The following is a 19,321-nucleotide window of genomic DNA, read 5'->3' on the forward strand; positions in this document are numbered from 1 at the left end:
ACTATAGATAATTTAGCTGATCTGTAACAATAACATCTTCATGCCTTATATATCATGTACTGTAGTACGCCGCTAGATTAAAACTGACGTGGAAAGGTAACACATGCCCACCGAAAGCTCTTTTTTTGAGAGCCCAGGTGGTCGTGTGGTCTAGCGGGACGGCTGCAGTGCAGGCGATTTGGTGTCACGATATCACAGTAGCATGGGTTCGAATCCCGGCGAGGGAAGAACCAAAAATTTGCGAAAGCAAATTCACAGATCTAACATTGTTGGGTTGATGTTTAGACGAGTTGTATATATATATATATATATATATATATATAATTTTTTTAATATATATAATATATGTATATTTCTGCCTATGTGTAGTGAGAACTGCAAATTATACCTTGTCCATCGGATTTCTTATGATTAAGAAATACCAGGCGTTAGAATATGTATAAAGTGCCTAGAAAATCAACCTAACGATGTTAGAGTAGATTTGATTCGTAACTTCCTCCGTGGCATATAATATATATATATATTATTTTTATTTCTAACTACAAAGACTTTGAAAATAAATAGTTCCCCTGAACTTAAGATTAAGAACCATATTTAACATGGTTTGGAACTCTCTTTCAATTGATATTTTAATTATTCCAAAGTTATGCCGTGAACGTATCTTTTGATGTGCATCTATAAAAATGTCATGTGTGCAACATTTAATTGGTGCATGTATCTTCATTTAACTTTTGAGACACGTTATACCTTAGCTCAAAATATTTTGACCTGTACTTATCATTCCAAAAACTCTTACGTTTCTCTCAAATACCTAATTATCATTAATATTTTCGTTACTAAGAAAGTGCTTTACATTATCAAACCATCTAAACAATGATCACGTTGTATGTCAAATCACCAACAAGGGATCTCGTGGAAGACCACGTTCTTCTTATCCGGAGAATACGTAACAACTTGAAGATATATAACGAAATCAACGTTTAGTTTTTCATAATAGGAAATCACAGCAGAAGCTATTAATCGTAAGTATACGCAGAAGTATAAAATTTTATTTTATAACATTTGAAAGAGAAATATAATCTAAATTGTTGACATAATATAGAAAACGTGTTATCAAGACAAGAAGAAGCTATAAAATTAATGTATATAAAAAAGATGTGGTATAATTTTTTGTATATATATGTCTGTTTGCACTTGTTCCATTTTCTCGTAAGTTCACACTATAGAACTTCACAATTTTCCGTTGTATGCATTTTGTTTTGATTTGTTCATATGGTTATTAATTGTATAAAATAGCAAGGCAGGTATACTGGACGAGCTAGAACAACAAACCTTTGTCTGCTGTTCTCGTTTGTAAATTCTAGGTGCATGGACACGGAGGTTTTTTTTTTTGGGGGGGGGGGGGGGATGAGTCATATTTATATATATTTTTTTTTTGACGCTGTGTTCACTGAAATGGTTAGCAGTTAAGAATTTTGTTTGTCAAAGATTTACAAAATCTTTAACTTTATTATTTTTTTTAACATTGGCATTACTATTTTTTTTAATTTTTTTTATTTTCTAGCAATGTGCAGTTTACTTTCCATATCCGATGTATACTGAAAGATCTATTTTCACTGAAAATTGTTTCAGCTTTTAAGCAATTTTAAACATATCTACTTATATGCATGTGTGCTCATACCAACACAACCATATATCGAAAGCAGTTACGTTTGGAGGAAAGTAAGCTGAAATGATCCAGAAACTTTATTGAAAATATCTGAAAGATACTTATAGAAATAGTTAAAAGGCTCCATGCACGCATCAAGCGTCTGTTGCAGTGTGTTTGTGAAAGCAACGAAAGTAATGTCTAGACTAAAATAGAAAAAAAAAACTACAGTAATGAAACAAAACCATAATAATTATATGAATAAAGGATCATATTTTTTTCTTTACAGATATTAAAAATGTGGAGTTCCATTTTATCATTCGTTAGCCTTGTTTTAGTTGTGCAAGCCGCCACCGACTATGTGAAACCATGGTTTTGTCATAAACTTGATTGTCCGAAATTTACAGTTTTGCAGAACACGACAGTAAGTTTCATATAGTTTACTATTAATGGATTATTCGTGTCAGTTATAAGTTAAAAATATAAAGGAGGAAGTAAAAAAATGTTTTGAGAAATTCGAGTTTGTTTAAAATTAACAGGATGTTTTTGCTATAAATAAAAAAAAAATCCCATTTTTACTTGTTTCGCTAGTGATTTTCATTAGTTTTACAATTCTTTCGAGGGAGAACTTTTATCTTACCGAAATCATAAATTTGTTCTGAAAAAGATCATATTAAAAAACTGCCATTTCTTGTGGGATTAAATCATGGAGGGTTATTGTTAAAGACAAAGGAGAAGCAGCAGTTCTTACAAACAACGATTTACTATAAAGTAGTTCAATCAGTAAACGAAGAACTTTTATGTCATGTTAGAAATAGAGATTTCAAACCATATGTTCCCATTCAGAAGCATTGATTGTCAAAAAAGGGGGTCCAATCCGCGAACCCCCTCACCTCCCCTGGATCGGTCACTAACCAACTACAGATCAACTTGCAACTCTAAAAAGATACAAATTAAAATTTCCAATACATTTGGATGATGAATATATTAATGACATGTTCTTTTAGGACTACCAACTACGACACTATATTCCATCAAAATGGGTAGCAACAAACATGACAGTTACCACTTATAGCCATGGTCAGTTGTTCCAGAAACTTTTCCAATACATATCAGGAAATAATGTTCCAGGTCAGTAGAGTAAAACAAATACATAACTATATGTTGTCAACACAGAGATAGCATTCACTTCTAACAAAAATGCAATTTTGTTACTTTGCATATAAAAAATAACTTCAGAAAAATGTGTATGCGTGGAGCTCATATCTTCCGAAAACTTTGACAACACATGAGACCAAATTCAAAAAGAAAAGAGATGTGAGTCAAAAGTACACAATCCATCGATACATTCATTGTAACCAAAAGAAAAGAGATGTGAGTCAAAAGTAAACAATCCATCGATACATTCATTGTAAAAAAAAGAAAAGAGATGCTAGTCAAAAGTCAGAAATCCGTCGCTACATTCAGTGGGACCAAAAGACAAAAAAAAGTCAATAAACGGTCTTCAGTCAAGTTTGAAGTCGACCCGAGTCTAAAGACAATTCTACAAACTACAAAATATCTGCCATCATCACTGAATGAAAGATATCATAAGCAACCATGCCATTGTGCTGAATTTATTAGTTTGTATAGTACTAAAACGTAACCAGATTAAAGAAAAAAGGCATGGTACTGTTGTAATTGCTAAAACAATTTCAGAGTAAAGTTATGTTTAATATAACCCCACACCTATATAAAACGCTAAATGGTTTTAGTTCGACAATTCAAGATTGACCTGTAATGGTTTGCTTTTATGGATTGTTATTTGGATGGAGAGTTGTCTCATTGGAACTCACACCATCTATTGTTATAATTTACAAATAATAAACAATACCTAATCTTTTCAAAGGACAAAAAGTGGAAATGACAGCTCCCGTTGTAACCACTGTAATACCAGATACAGATGGAACTACTATGTACATCATGCACTTTATGATTCCCTACACAGTACAGGCCAATACTCCTGTTCCTAATGACAGCGATGTTTACTTGGTAGATGTGCCAGCAATGGACGTTTACGTAAAGTAAGTTATTTTATCTTGATATTTGAAAGGCAATTTGGCATTGCTTTTGTTCATAATCGAATAAAACAGAATTACCTTACACTACTGGCAAATGTCAAAAAATGTCTTATTGGAATGCAGAAATTGAGTAAGTTTTGTTCAGCTCTATTTTAAACGTTAATCGCAGATGCAGATCATGACAAGATTTTGAAAATGAGACAAGGACGCAAACAAAGACAACGTTTCACTCTCTATATAGGTCTGGTTAAACTGATACAATATAAAAAAAAACTCTTCATGAGTGGGACTTGAATACGCGTTAACCATATATGTAAATTAATTCACCTTGAATCGTTCTATTAGTGAAGCATTTACTTCATACAATGAACTCGATGCTAGTGGTCTACTGTCCGGACCTCACCTGTCCTTCATCGTGCTTGACCAATTATTTTTACTTGGTCAGTATGTTTTTAACACAAGTTATCAGTTTGAGAGTCACTAAATATGGTCTAAATTGAATCAAAGAGAGATGTGCAGTGATAGATGTTTAGTTGAAACTGGATAAAATGAATCAAAGGAGATCATCATATGTGCAAATAATTAAAAGACATCCATAGAGGAACGGCCTGTCCGTACCTATAACTCTCCATAACTTATAAGTACATTGTTTTAGAATGAAATTCAAAACAGTGTGGCTGTGGCCATTGATTGACACATTAAAATTCATCCATTGACTGGGACAATTTAGGTGAACGTTTGTATGTAACGACCACTGCTCACTATGTACTTTTTAAAGACACTGAAACAATGGGGTCACCAAAGTTTCTTAACACCTTAATAAAGTAATTCGAAAAATTATTCAGAAATAACATGATGTTTTGATTTATATCAATTATATAAATCAAAACATAAAGTTTATTCCTGATTAATTTTTCGAATTATTTTATAATTAAACGTGTTAAGAAACCTTTGGTAACCCCACAGTTTAAATGTCTATCGTAGGTACGTCGTGAACAGTGGTCGTTACAGACAAACGTTCACGTAAATTGTCCCAGTCAATGGATGAATTTAATGTGTCAATCAATGGCCACAGCCACACTGTTTTGAATTTCATTCTATAGATAAAATCAACGTCAGACAAAACCAATCAACAACACAAATAACCTAAATAAAAATATTGGAGTATAATGTAAATCGTGTGAATTCTATTTCGTTTGTATCAACGTGCCTGAGGAACACTTGTCAAACAATATTATGTAATTTAAGACTGGAGGAGTAAAGCTGCTGTAAAACGCCCATGTAATTTTTTAAAGTTTTTTTTGTCATATATATATTTATTTCAATGTTCTTGATTTTAAAATAGCTGTACAGATTTCACTCATTATATAAATAATATACGGTCTGACGCCCTCACGCGAGTATTGTTCTCCCACTGTCTTTTAAAGCTTATTACGAAAACATTTTACATAACTGGTGTTGATATATGTCTTTTCTTCGTGTAACAATTGAAATGTATATTTTTTTCCATTTTAATTCTTTTTCCAATAAGTATGAAACTAAAGTATGATATGTCTGCGGTATTTGCGGTGCTCGGTATATTGAGCTTGACATATTTGTTACTCCCACAAAGCCATAAAGCTTTATTTAACCTGGTATAATACGATTCTCGTACAGTTAGTATGTAATGAAAGAAATGTCAAATTCCACAGTTCTAGTTCAAGGAGAAGATTATTCATGTTATTGGTACAATGATGTAAGAAATAATGGAAAAACGAGACTGTCAATGTCAATGCTAAAAGATGTCGCTTGAATTGCTAATATTCGTATACAGAAAGATTTTTGAATCTTCAAGCTCTAATAAATGAAAGTCTATTGTTAGAGTAAATACATTTAAAAAAGAATATAATCCTGTCATTATTATAGCTATCATGCAGTGATGGCAAATTTATGTAATGGTTTATGGTATTGCATATTAAGACTCTGAAGTGCATAGTCTGTCAAACTTAATTACGCTACAAATAAAAGCAGACCTTAATTTATATCATAGTGATAGTTTGTAAAAGTACAAACAAAACAAATACATTAATCTGTATATGAAAAGTATACATATTGAGAAATCATAACTACTTCCTTTTAACAAAATACAAATAAGCCCAGGTGGTCGTGTGGTCTAGAGGGACGGCTGCAGTGCAGGCGATTTGGTGTCACAGTAGCATGGGTTCGAATCCCGGCGAGGGAAGAACCAAAAATTTGCGTAAGCAAATTTACAGATCTAACATTGTTGGGTTGATGTTTAGACGAGTTGTATATATATATACCAAAAATATCTTAGGCCTAATACAATTGAATATTGTGATCACTCATTTACATATGTTTTCTGATATTTTATTTTAGATCATTTGGTGGATTCGCCAGAGACAATACCTACGTCACAAAATTACAGGAACTAAAAACAAGTTTAGACACTAGTGCTACCAATTTATATGATTCCTCTCAGTTCTTCACACTTGGATATGACAGTCCATTTGCCTTTATTAACAGACATAACGAAGTGTGGCTTCAAGCCGTGAAAGCATAAACAAAAATGTATTGTCTTATAGTGTACATATTTGTAAATAAATCGTTTCACATAAATATTTGTGAGAAAATAATAACGTGTGTTTGTTTGTTTTTCGACAAACCAAAGACAAAAATAATTTGTACATATACTGCAAGAAAAAATTGTCAAAAACGTCTATTAATGAAAACCTGTCGTAAAAAGAAGATAGAAATACCATACACATTCATGCTAAAATTTGCCCATGCAACTGAACAGAGTTGGAACAATTTTTTGAGTTCTTGGTATAAAGTCATCATTCTTAGGGTTAAATTTCTGCAGGTAGAATCTAACTTTATTTCAATACTGAATCCCATATATTAATATGAAAATGGATTATCAAGTTTATTATAAGCTTTTCAAGTTCGCCAAAATGTGATATCTATATTCCTCCTGTAATCGTTTTCTTCTGATTCTTTTGAGATGGAAGAGGGTAACATTATTTTCGACAGAATTTGGGTCCCTAAATTCTGAATTCTTTAATTTTTTCACACATTTTTCCGGCTCTATTCTTTATATTTTTGTTCACTGTTCTCTATTTTTTTTTTTTCATACATTTTTTCTATATTCTTTATTTGTCGATCCAATTTTCCGTAGTGTTGGTCCATAATTCTCTTTTCTGTAAACCCTATTTTGACCCTCAGAATACCCCATATTCTTTCTTTTTCTATTATTTATCATATAAGGGTTTTTAAGGGCTAGCCTGGCGGACTCAAGCTAATACTTTGTAGATAGGTTCGGGCGTAATGCAAACTTCTGCCGAGCAGCGAGCCAGGGTCACAGGCTAGAGGAGGGCTATTAAGTTTTCATGGACATTGTTTGTATGTTTGTCTCAAGCTATTTTTATTTTATTTACACTGATATTCATAACAAACAACTTAAATTAACAGCAACGGATACATATCACTGAAAGGATTAGAATTTTAGTGCATATATACTCAATTCTATATATAGTATTGCAGTAACTAAATAAAAAAAATGATTTTATCGTGACTAAAAGCATTAATTCTTCCCCACGCATTCAAGTGATTTTAATAATATCCTCATTTATAATTTAAAATATTAGATTGTGCTACAAATATCTATATGTGTAAGCTAATTGATTAATAAGTACACCAATAATTAGAATAACTTGCACATTACAAGACTGTCGACCCAGCATTTTAAGCAGACGTTTTAATTTGTTCTTAACAGTGAATTTTCTAGGGAAAGATCGTATATCAATTTGATATTTTGTAACACAGAAATCAGTCTTCTCTTGATGGCGTCCAATTTTTTTTTCTTCAAAATGTTGATTTAAAACTCAACACTTCGGACGTATGGTGTAATAGCTTCCTTGAAAGCAGCAACTGCATATCTATCAAGGAATCATGATAGGAGATGTAAGCTCGGCAATATCGTATCAACTGGGAGATATATATTGCATATGCAGGCGGTACTGGAGTGTTACTATATACGTAGAAATGTAAAGTTCACTATTTGAAACTGAAATCCTTCCTCTCTGTTGTCGTAAAGTTATGTGCTCAACTGACCCTTGTTTTTAATTTCAAGATGTAAGACATAATACGAGGAGTACTGAACAGTATCTGGTGTATCCTTTATTTTAAAATCGAGGATGGGAAAATGCGTTCAACATATTCACCTTACTTTGAATCATTTAGTGAAAGGACATTCCAAAATACCCAATTTTACTATCCATACCATAAGAAACAAATTATGGATAGTAAAATTGGGTATTTTCTCTGAGTCGTTTAAATCACTCGAAACTAGGTGAGACATTCGCAGTAGTGGTAGATAAAATTATGTAGCATAAATAAAGAACATTGAATGTTTTAATAAAAAAAAAATATATATCTGTATCATATACCCAAGCGCCTGTGGTCATGACAATTCGTGTACTATACGTGAAACAAATGAAAGGGGAAACCCAACGGCTTGATTTAAAACCAAAATAATAAACTAAAAACAATTAATTATAACTTAATTAAGAGACAGCAAACAACGACAGCCACAGAGTTACAGGTTCCGGAATTAGGACAGGCACATATTGAATGTGCCTGAATTATACATGTTTGTGTTTTTCTGTGTTTTGGGCAAACAATAAAGGCGGAGAATAACTGTATATTAGAAAAATAGTAAACATAAAAATTATTGATTTTATATTCTTGACGAAAATGTTGCAGAGTGTCCACTTAGACCCTAGGTGAGCGACACATGCCCGTTTAGAGCCTTTAGTTCGTCACTCCAGACCAGATCATAATGAAAGTACTGTTTGCCAAAATCTTTATAGATTCTAACACAATGTTATGTAACACAAAATACAGGTCATATTTAATTAAAATTTTGTTTTTTATTATCTTTTTTTTCTGTAAACGGCTGACTATCTGATAATTAGAGCATTCAGTCACAGGTGCCATTCTCACATATTGGACTCATGTCCTAACTTACACCTAGTTTGAATCTGGATGTTCACTTTATTTTATTTCAGGTATTCGGTTTAGTATGATTCTTTTAGTTGAGATCAATGATACAAACAGGACCAGGAACAATGTTACTTACATCTTGGGCTTGCGAAGATGTGTTACAATAAACCTGAACGAATTTGATAAGGTCCTTTATATACACTCGTTTACGGGACGTAAATGTTATATCGATGTCTCACTCTATCCGTCCCTTTGCAGTTTATCAGAAGTGTTGCATACAAATATTCAGCTAAAACGACTTGAAATATGCAAATTTTGCGCTCAGTGTCTTCGTCAAACTAGTTACTATCTTATATTTGAAAAGTTCTATATTACGTGACGTGACAGGGGCGGATCCAGCGATTAAAAAAAAGGGGGGTTCCTAACCCAGGACAAATGGGGGTTACAACTACATGTCCCTATTCAAATGCATTGATCCGCGTCCAAAAAAGGGGGGTTCCAACCTCTGGACCCCCCTTTTTGGATCCGCGCCTGTGTGTGGTGTCTAAAGTGCATAGAAAATCAACCTCACAATGTAAGAGTAGATCTGATTCGTAACTTCGAGACTTTTAAAATAAAATTATCCTGCTCAAAATACAACTCATGTGTCTTTAGCTCATGGCTTGTGTTTTCCGCAGTCCTGTCATCCGAGTATTTATAAATGCCTGCATGGCGCAAATCAAGTTTATGAAGAAACTGAATAGAGTAAAAGAAAAAACTACGAAAGAAAAAACTTGTGCTAATGAAGTGCAGATTGACGGAAATACAAAACGCCGCAAAATAAAAACTATAAAACAAAATATAAGAATTAAAGTTGAGTTTAAATGGTGCCCGTCTTTTTTTTATTTCCGGATTTGTAATCCGTTATTGTTTTTGGTATTATGATATCCTTGCGCATTTATTAGAATTATTTTGTTCTGTTGTTTTGTAGACTACTTTACACACACATGGTTGAATGTAAATAGAAAGTTTTGAATTCCATAAATGATATGTAAAAGAAGTTATACGTCAATAAAATTTAAATGGTAACCTTCCAAATAAACGGTTAAATTCGCTTTATATGTCGCGTAAGATTTTCCTGCAAGCTGTTGCTAGGTCAACGTAAACACGAATAAACATGTGAAACTATATATAGTCTAAATCTATTGTAAATATGAATCACTGCTTCTAGACTAATGGTCGAAGAAGTATAAGGTCCACCTTTCCATACATATAAGATTAGAGAATACTGATTTTAACGCAACAATACAATTAATTCCAGTTTAACAAGGTAATATATTTTCATTTTCATAAGAATCATTGACCGTTTTTCTTGGTCAGTTCGTGAATTCACGACAGTTGATGATGATCTGAGGCTGAGTTGGATTCATTCTTGTGTCATAGACAGACAAAGACTACAAGAAAAAGTTATGGTGAACTTTAACCAGTCGGACACTGTGTTTTATTATATTCACAAAGCTTTGAATTTTCAATTGAAATATTGCTTCAGTATCTTCAATTGTAGAATTTTCTAGAACACTGTCATTCACAAACCTAAAATTAGATTGCCTTTGACAATGGACTTTGATAGATATAATCATTAATATTGACCTGTGGTGAATTGTTTACCAGTCTTCTTCCAATACAGTAGTAGTATTCCTCTAAATGAGTATTATTGCACTATAGTCTACACCTTATCGCTAGTCCCTACTGACTCGAGAATCTGTACCGCTTGAACTATTGACTTAGGACATACCATACAACAATCACTTATTCCCCAACCCCTGTTTCATTTGACAATCAATGCATTTGAAAGGGGACATATGGGTTTGACCCCCTCCCCCCATTTTATCATGGTTTGAAAACCCCCTTTTAATAGTGGCTGGATCTATTGATGTCACACTGACTCAAACAACAACAGTGGCTGATATAGGGGTTTGAAACCCCCCTCCTTTTTTTTTGATGATCATGGGGGCATATGGTTAGAACAACCCCCCTTTTAGAATTGGCTGGATCACCCTCCACCATGAACAATTACATGTACTTTTTCTTTGTGTCATCAGAAATTTACAATTTAACTTCAAAATTTCCAGTATTGGTGGAGATAGAAATAAGGTGATTTACTTGAGTGTGTAAAATTTCCTTAAAAAAATGAAAAAAAGGTATTGAACTTCAAAATTTAACTATATACATGTACAAATGTAGCTGTTTATGGCAGTGTAACTTTGATAAAATCATTCTAACATTCAAATCAGTTCTTAGAAGTTCCTTTATGTACATGTATTGAATGACAATCTATTAGGTCCATTTGACACACTACATCCCTTTTTCTGTTCATTTGGTACTTGTAAAATATGTACATGTATAATACATGTAATATCAATTGTGACATTAATGTTCAGATTTTATTATGTTTTACTTTATAGAAATTCTATCCTTAAATTTTGTGGTTGAATTCAAAAGTTGTTGTAATTCAAAGGGTCCTCAAGCGTTTGATATTAAAAAGCAAAAACAAATATCACTTGTACATGTACCTTACTTTTTGTGTAATTAACATTAAACATGTTTAATAGGATGTTAAGAAAAAAACAAAAGTTCTGTAAGTGTATCTGGTCCTGTTACATTATTGACTGTGTTTCATTACAAGTTTTATAAAAAAAAAAAAAATTACTGGAAGTCTAAAATATTTGCTTTTAAACTTTCCATGATCATGATGATGAAGCAGTAGCCATTGTGTCATCTCTCTGATATATAGGGAAAAAATACTCTCAACTTTTATTAAATCTTTTAAAAAAGTATGGAGAACAAGAAACTTTAACATGATTCATACATGTTAGTTCAAATTTTATATACAATGTAAAGTGTAAAATTTTCATTTATGATTGTAGATGGCAAAAAGAATCAACCAAGAATCATTTGATGATGTTGTCAAAGAAAATATGGGAGAGTTTGGAATGGAGGCACAAGAGGCTATTGATGATGCAGTACAGCAGTTTGAATCACAAGTATGGGCTTATTGATACAGTGTTCATGACCTCTAGATGACTTTTGTATTTTGAATCATTAGGTTGCTATTTTCAAATATTTTCTCATTCTGATTCATCTGTTTACATCAATGTATATTTGCTCTAAAATACTAGGTTTGAGATATTTTCATAAAGTCAACTATACATGTATTAAGTGTAGACTTTTTCTTTTGAGGCTTGAAAACAAAATAAACCAACAACAGGTTTCTCACTGAAATCATAATTTTTGTCCAGCCTGCGTTGCAAAAAGGAAGACATATCGTAGCTATACTACATTCTGTCAATGGTGTTGTTGTTGGTGGCTTTAGCGGCGTCCACAAATAATTCACTCTGTGGTTATTTTTTTTGAAATTTTAATAACTTTCTTAAACTATCCTGGATTTCTACCCAGAAGCTTGTTTATGGTCATAAGATAGTATCCAAAAGAAAATTTTGTAAAGAAAAATATCTTGTTTATCTGGATTTTACTTTATAAAATGGACTTAGTTTTTCTGTCAGTGAACATTACATTCACTCTGTTGTTAAAGTTCTTAAACTATCCTGGATTTCTACCCAGAAGCTTGTTTATGATCATATGTATCCAAAAGAAAATTTTGTAAAGAAAAATATCTTGTTTATCTGTATTTTACTTTATAAAATGGACTTAGTTTTTCTGTCAGTGAACATTGCATTCACTCTGTTGTTAAAGTTTTTAAAATTTTAATAACTTTCTTGAAATATCCTGGATTTCTACCAAACTTGGACAGAAGCTTGTTTATGATCAAAAGCTAGTATCTAAAAGGAAATTTTGTAAAAATTTATTTCCTGTTTATATATATACACCTGGAAAAAAGTATTGCAACACCAAATTAAAATTCAAATCATAAAAACACTTTTTATTTTTTTGTGATATAATTTGGTAAAATAGAATAAGTTAAACATTATTTAAGTATCACCTGAGTTTAATCAATAAATATCGACTCGATAAGTTCTTATTTGCACATGCAGCTACTGTATCCGTAAACAGCAAAACAGGTGTTTTAATCCTCATTGTTTTCACCACTTTAAATAACCAAGTTTTTGAAGTTATGTGATTGACACCTTGTAATGGGTCCTTGACCACTCTTAACTGCAGCAAGATGGCAGATTATCAGCATGAGCGAAGCAGGGATGTCGCTGTAACAACTGCATGTATTGTTGGTCATCACCATTCCACTATAAGTCGTTTTGAGAAAAAAAAATCAGGCAATAAACGATGTTAAAGACCTTCCGAGTTAAAGAAGACCCCCTATACCATTTGCCAGGGAAAATAAGGCATAATGAAGGTTGGTCAGAAGGAAACCCATTGCATACAATACAATCCTAAAAAGAGAGTGGTGGGTATACAGGAGCCTTTTAACTAGAACTATTTGAGATCGACTAATCGCTACTGGTTATCGTGCGATAAGACCATTTCGGATACCTTTGCTTACGAACAGACACACAGTTTTCCGTATCCAATGTAGTGCAGAGCTCGCCAAAGTTGAAAATTAGCATCGTGGAGGAAGATTCATTGTTCCTATAGAATTCGGTTCATCTTTCTTGGCCCGATCGTAGCCCGGATTTGAACCATATCGAGCATATATGGGACACTATTGGGCAAAAAGTGCGCGAAAGGACACCACAGTTCAAACACATCATGAAATAAACAATGCTCTTCATCAGAAATGGTTGCTGCTACCTTAGAAACAAATTAGGCGATTTATGGCAGGAATCAGAAGACTTTATGATGCGGTTATCCGTTTGAATGGAGGCTGCGCACAAAGTACTAAATCTTTGGCGTATAACGATCACTCATGATGTGAACAGTCATCGGAAGATTAATTTTAAAATGTCTGACATTGTAATGTTCGACTACAGTAATAGTTGTAAAATGCATTTTTTTGTACAAAAAACACTTCATTTTGTTATCAAAACTGTGGTTATATAAATCTTTTTTTTTTAAACATTTTTTGTTCGTTAAAATGCCAATGTTATCATAAACTATGTTTCAATAATATTATACACATATTTTACTATATTTCATCCAAAAAAAGAGGTTGGTTTTTCAAGTTTTAAAAAATCAAGGTGTTGCAATACTTTTTTCCATGTGTATATATATGAATATTACTTAAAAATGGACTTAGTTTTTCTTCCAGTTAACATTACATACAGTCTGCATTGAAAGATTTTAAAATGTTTATTAGATTCATAAACCATCCTTGATTTTTACCAAACTTGGACAGAAGCTTCGTACATGTACAATCAAAAGATAATGGAATTTTTTTTCTCTCCATAGACAACAGCAAAAGAAGGCAAGTCACTGGGTTCCGCGGAACCCTTACACATTTTTATTATCAAAAATAATGTATACATGTCAATGCAATTTCATGTACTCACGTACATAAAATTCTCCTAAATATTCAAACAAAATATTTCATTTTTTGATGGTACTTAAAACAGACATTATAAATATTAACAAATCAAATAGATTTAATAACAATTGGTAGGAAATTAATTAGGAAATTGTATACAAAGTCAAACACATTGTTCTCTGTTTCAGGGGGTCAATTTGGCCAACATTGTAAAAGATGCCAGTCTCTTCAGTGAGAATGGGGAAAAAGTTGAGCATCCAGTAATAACAGCAATTAACCAGTTGAAGATTTCAGTTGACAGCTCTGATAAAGGGGAGATAATCCAGATACTTAAGAAAATTAAGTCCGAATGTGATGTGGATTTAGCCAAAAGATGTATGGCAGGAAATAATGATGCATATACAGTGCTACTCAATGCTGCTATAAAACATAAAAATGATAACGAACTTTTGGAAGAAATTCTTTCAGGGCTGATTTCCTTGACCAATGGTCAGCCAGATGTTTTGGATGAAGCTGGGTGTACATTTTTGGTAGAAAACTTGACAACCAAAGCAGACGATAAAGACCTTTTAGTTACAAATCTGAAACTTATTAGAAATACATGTATCAAACATGAATCAAATAGACAATTATATGTTAAAAAGAAAATGATTACTGAATTAGTAAATATATTAATTGAGAAGAAAAAAGAACCAGCCGTTGTTATAGAAGCATGTGGTTTATTGAGATGTCTAACATATGATGATGATGTGCGAGTGCCCTTTGGTTCAGCTCATGAACATGCCAAGATGATAGTCACAGAAGGAAACTGTCTGAAAATGTTACTTGAACTATCCCAAGGTAACGGTTTATTGATACACTTGTAAATTTATAAATTTTGTATTAAAATGAAAATTATCAATTGATCTACAAAATATACATCTTATTATAAGGGTTGGAAGGATTTTTTTTTAGGATTTGGGATTGATATGTTTAACTGCTGGAATTCAAGAAAATTCATTTTTCATCTTCATGAATTTAGAAATTTGGGATTTTATAGTATTGTGGTGTGGAAATGGACACATTATTTTCACAGAAATTTGGGATTTGGCATTCATATTTTTTGGAATGTACATCCATAAAGAGACAAGCAAGAATATATGAACAAATAACACTGATTTACCACATGTTTTGAATTGAATTGAATAAGGAATCATTAAACATTTAAACATATGTTTGTTTTTCAGAATACTCTGATAATACAAGTGTTTTAAAGGAGTTATTTTCAACAATGAGTGTTGTAGTGGTTAGAGATGAGTTCTGCAAGGCTGTTATGGATATGGGTGGTTTGGACTTCATTTTAAAGGCTTTACAAAATAATCTAGGAGAAAAGGTAATATTTATCATCTTACCTCAACATTTAACATTACTTTGGATTCATAATTTCAGTATTATTTGTGAGATACCAATTTTTCATTGGTTTCGTGGGTACAAATTAACCACAAACTCAAATTTTTGTAGGCTTTGCATGCAAAACCATAAAATCAAATATTCAAAAAATGCAAGTTTTCTTCAATCCACGGAAATTGATACATTGTATTCACAGAAAAAAATGAATCCACAGTATGCATGAAATAGTAATACATGTAGCTGCTAGCACATATATATAAGGAGACATGATGCGTTTATTGCCAATTCATCAGTGGTTGGCAAAATTTTTACGATTGATATACATTTTGTACTTGGGTAGGATTGCTACGGATGATTCAGACAACAAATGTAGGCATGTTATACACCATTGTAAAGATAAATCAATTTAGATTTATGATATAACTAGTTTTTAGTGGGGTTGACAGCCTTGAAAGCGGCATATAACGGAATTTCGTCACCACCTGACATTGTTCTAAAATGCAAGTTAAGTACCCTGTGTTATATTAAGGTATATAGGAAATTTTTTTCTGAGACAAGTGCCTGTGACTGCTAGTGTACAATGTAGGTGTACTGTATTACTGTTGCATACATTTTAAAGGATTGTATTAAGATTATTATTAGACAACTCTATTTGAAAAATATTTATTATACATACATGTACAAGTTTTTAATAATTTATTAAAACATTTGGAACATGTTAAGTTTATACATGTAATTATATTAAACATGCATATATTTGAACCAAAAGATGTTTGTTTTAATTTATTTTTTGCATAAATGCTTGTAAAATTTCAAAACTATATTTTTGTTACCAGCCAATCTATAAATTTAGGCGAATGTATACAAGAAATCATTTGAATATAAAATGAAAATTTCATTCTTGCAGGGTATTGTGAAACAAGCACTTGGCTTAGTTAAAGCTTTAGCTGGTAATGATGATGTCAAGGTCGCTGCTGTTTCTAAAGGTGGTATTGAGTTAATCCTAGCTGCCATGACAAAACATCAAGCCAATGCTGCAGTAGCAGACCTTGGATGTGGAACCATTACAAGAGTGGTACTGCGTAATCCTGCAAATTGTGCCAAGGTCATAGAATGTCAAGGTCATCAGGTCATTCTTCAGGCAATGAAAATACATGTAAAGGAAGAACTTGTTCAGGTATATTATTCAATATTATAATTATCTGCTCCAAGATTTTGAGATGTGTTTATTTTTCTCTCTCACTTAACAAAAGTAAAAAGAAGAATAACAAAAAATATGAACTCCAACATACATTTATATATATAACTTCATAACAGAAAAGTCTCTTATGAAATTGCAAAATCAAAAGCTGAATCACATCAAACAAATGGAAAATACCTGACATATTCCTGACTTAGTTCAGGCATTTACTTGTGTAGAAAATGGTGGATAAAACTTGGTTTTATAGTTAGTTAAACCTCTAACTTGTATGACAGTTGCATAAAATTCCAGTTACAGATCATTCCAAGGAAAAATGTTCATTCATGAGTGATACATGTACCCATTTATTTCATCTGTTATTATCTAGTCTGACATTTAAAATAACTTCAGGAATATTTAAATAAAAATGAATATTGAAAAAAAGAGGCAGCATCAAACCTTCAATCTTATCAAAATTGTAGTGTGTGGTTTTTTTATGCCCCAACTACGATAGTAGAGGGGCATTATGTTTTCTGGTCTGTTCGTCCGTCCGTTCGTCCGTCTGTCCCACTTCAGGTTAAAGTTTTTGGTCAAGGTAGTTTTTGATGAAGTTGAAGTCCAATCAACTTGAAACTTAGTATACATGTGCCCTATGATATGATCTTTCTAATTTAAATGCCAAATTAGAGTTTTGACCCAAATTTTATGGTTCACTGAACATAGAAAATGATAGTGCTAATTTCAGGTTAAAGTTTTTGGTCAAGGTAGTTTTTGATAAAGTAGAATTCCAATCAACTTAAAACTTAGTATACATGCTCCCTTTGATAAGATCATTCTAATTTTAATGCCAAATTAGAGAATTTATTCCAATTTAACGGTCCACTAAACATAGAAAATGATAGTGCGAGTGGGGCATCCGTGTACTGGGGACACATTCTTGTTTTTAATAAAATTGAGAATTCTTGTTTTTAATAAAATTGAGAATGGAAATTGGGAATGTGTCAAAGAGAAAACCACCCGACTTAACTGCAGAAAGCAGCTGAAGGCCACCAATGGGTCTTCAACACAGCTATAAAATCCACACAACTGAAGGCATGCTTCAGCTGGCCCTTAACAAATATGTGTAATCTTGCTAGTACCTGACCAGTCCATGTACATGTAGTGTTATCAATATCTATCTTTCCTACATTCCAAAATCCAACAGATGTTTGAGCTTTTTCCTATTATGTCTGATGATGAGACTTATATTTATGTGAATACATCAAATTCCGTTCATTATAAGAATGTTAAGTTGTTGTTCAGGATTTACAGTACTTGACATATATGCATACTCAGTTTAATGAACTTAATTAATAAGTTCGTGCTCACTTATGCAGTATCAACATATAAACACTTATGCAACATCTATATCAGTCCATCTACAAACTATAACCTTTAATGTTTAGAGAATAATGCTCTTTTAATGTCCCACCTGGGGGGCATTATGTTCTCTCTGTCTGTGTATCTGTTGGGTCTCTCGTTCATCCTTTTTCTGTCTGTCTGTCCTTCGATCCGTCTTTTCAGCTTCAAAGTTAAAGTTTTTGGTTGAGGTAGCTTTTCATGAAGTTGAATCTTATCAGTTTGAAACTTAGTACATATGTTCCCTATGATATAATCTTTCTACTTTTAATGCCAAATTCGAGTTTTGACTCCAATTTCACGGTACACTGAACATAGAAAATAGTGCCATTGAGGCATTGATGTACTATAGACACATTCTTGTTTAATTTTATAACAGCTAGCATTTAACTGAATACTGTTAATGAGTGATAATTTAATAATACTCTTTCCTTTTTCAGAAACAGGCATGCATGGCAATAAGAAATTTAGTGGCAAGGACAAGAGAATATTGTGAACCAATCCTAGAATTAGGAGCTGAATCTTTGATTAACACGGCAAAAACTAATCATAAATCATGTACTGATGAAGCTAAAGCTGCCCTGAGAGATTTAGGATGTCGAGTAGAATTGAATTGTCCGTGGAAAGGAGAAAATGTGCAAATAGCTTACTGATATATATTACTAAAATTATTATCTATTATTTATTTTCAAATATCACTTATTAAAAATGAACAAACACTCAACTCCTGATAGTTTAGGAGATATTTGATGTGGAATTCTACATTTCTGTCATACATACAAACATAAATATAATTATTGTCTAAATTGTTTTGTTTCATATTTTTAATGTCACTAACTTTTATAACTGACTATGTGTGTTTTCTCATTGTTGAAGGCCTTACAGTGACCTATATATGTTTATAGCTAAAGTCTACTTCTGGGTGAGGAATTTTCTCGCTGTGTTGAGGACCTGTTGGTGGCCTTCTGCTTTTTTAGCTCACCTGTCCCGAAGGTTCCTTAGGGTATCTAATTTATAAATTGTATCCGAAGTTTTGATCTATCAACAAACATGGTCGCCATTGCTAAAAATAGAACATAGGGGTCAAATGCAGTTTTTGGCTTATAACTCAAAAACCAAAGCATTTAGAGCAAATCTGACAGGGGTAATATTGTTTATCAGGTCAAGATCTATCTGCCCTGAAATTTTCAGATGAATCAGACAACCTGTTGTTGGGTTACTGCCCCTGA

At 32.4% G+C, this 19,321-nt stretch overlaps 2 protein-coding genes across 4 annotated transcripts; both read left to right on the top strand.

Annotated features, from left to right (window-relative positions):
• The first annotated feature begins 892 nt into the window (after positions 1 to 892).
• LOC139520134 (heme-binding protein 2-like) lies at positions 893 to 6,537 on the top strand. Its single transcript, XM_071312598.1, has 5 exons — positions 893 to 1,022; positions 1,938 to 2,072; positions 2,656 to 2,779; positions 3,537 to 3,711; positions 6,085 to 6,537. The coding sequence occupies exons 2-5, from the start codon at positions 1,947 to 1,949 to the stop codon at positions 6,266 to 6,268; spliced, it is 609 nt and encodes a 202-aa protein (XP_071168699.1). The 5' UTR covers positions 893 to 1,022; positions 1,938 to 1,946; the 3' UTR covers positions 6,269 to 6,537.
• A 3,133-nt stretch (positions 6,538 to 9,670) lies between these two features.
• On the top strand, positions 9,671 to 18,898 carry LOC139520136 (armadillo repeat-containing protein 6-like). 3 transcript variants are annotated; one of them, XM_071312599.1, is made up of 6 exons: positions 9,671 to 9,773; positions 11,616 to 11,732; positions 14,314 to 14,965; positions 15,352 to 15,497; positions 16,422 to 16,691; positions 18,533 to 18,898. In XM_071312599.1, the coding sequence occupies exons 1-6, from the start codon at positions 9,771 to 9,773 to the stop codon at positions 18,743 to 18,745; spliced, it is 1,401 nt and encodes a 466-aa protein (XP_071168700.1). In that variant the 5' UTR covers positions 9,671 to 9,770; the 3' UTR covers positions 18,746 to 18,898. The 3 variants fall into 3 exon arrangements, with proteins under 3 accessions (XP_071168700.1, XP_071168702.1, XP_071168701.1); XM_071312601.1 differs by having other exon boundaries at positions 9,685 to 9,705; XM_071312600.1 differs by lacking the exon at positions 9,671 to 9,773 and adding an exon at positions 9,826 to 10,018.
• Positions 18,899 to 19,321: the final 423 nt, after the last annotated feature.

The sequence above is a fragment of the Mytilus edulis genome, chromosome 4 (assembly GCF_963676685.1).
Source record: "Mytilus edulis chromosome 4, xbMytEdul2.2, whole genome shotgun sequence".
NCBI lineage: Eukaryota > Metazoa > Mollusca > Bivalvia > Mytilida > Mytilidae > Mytilus > Mytilus edulis.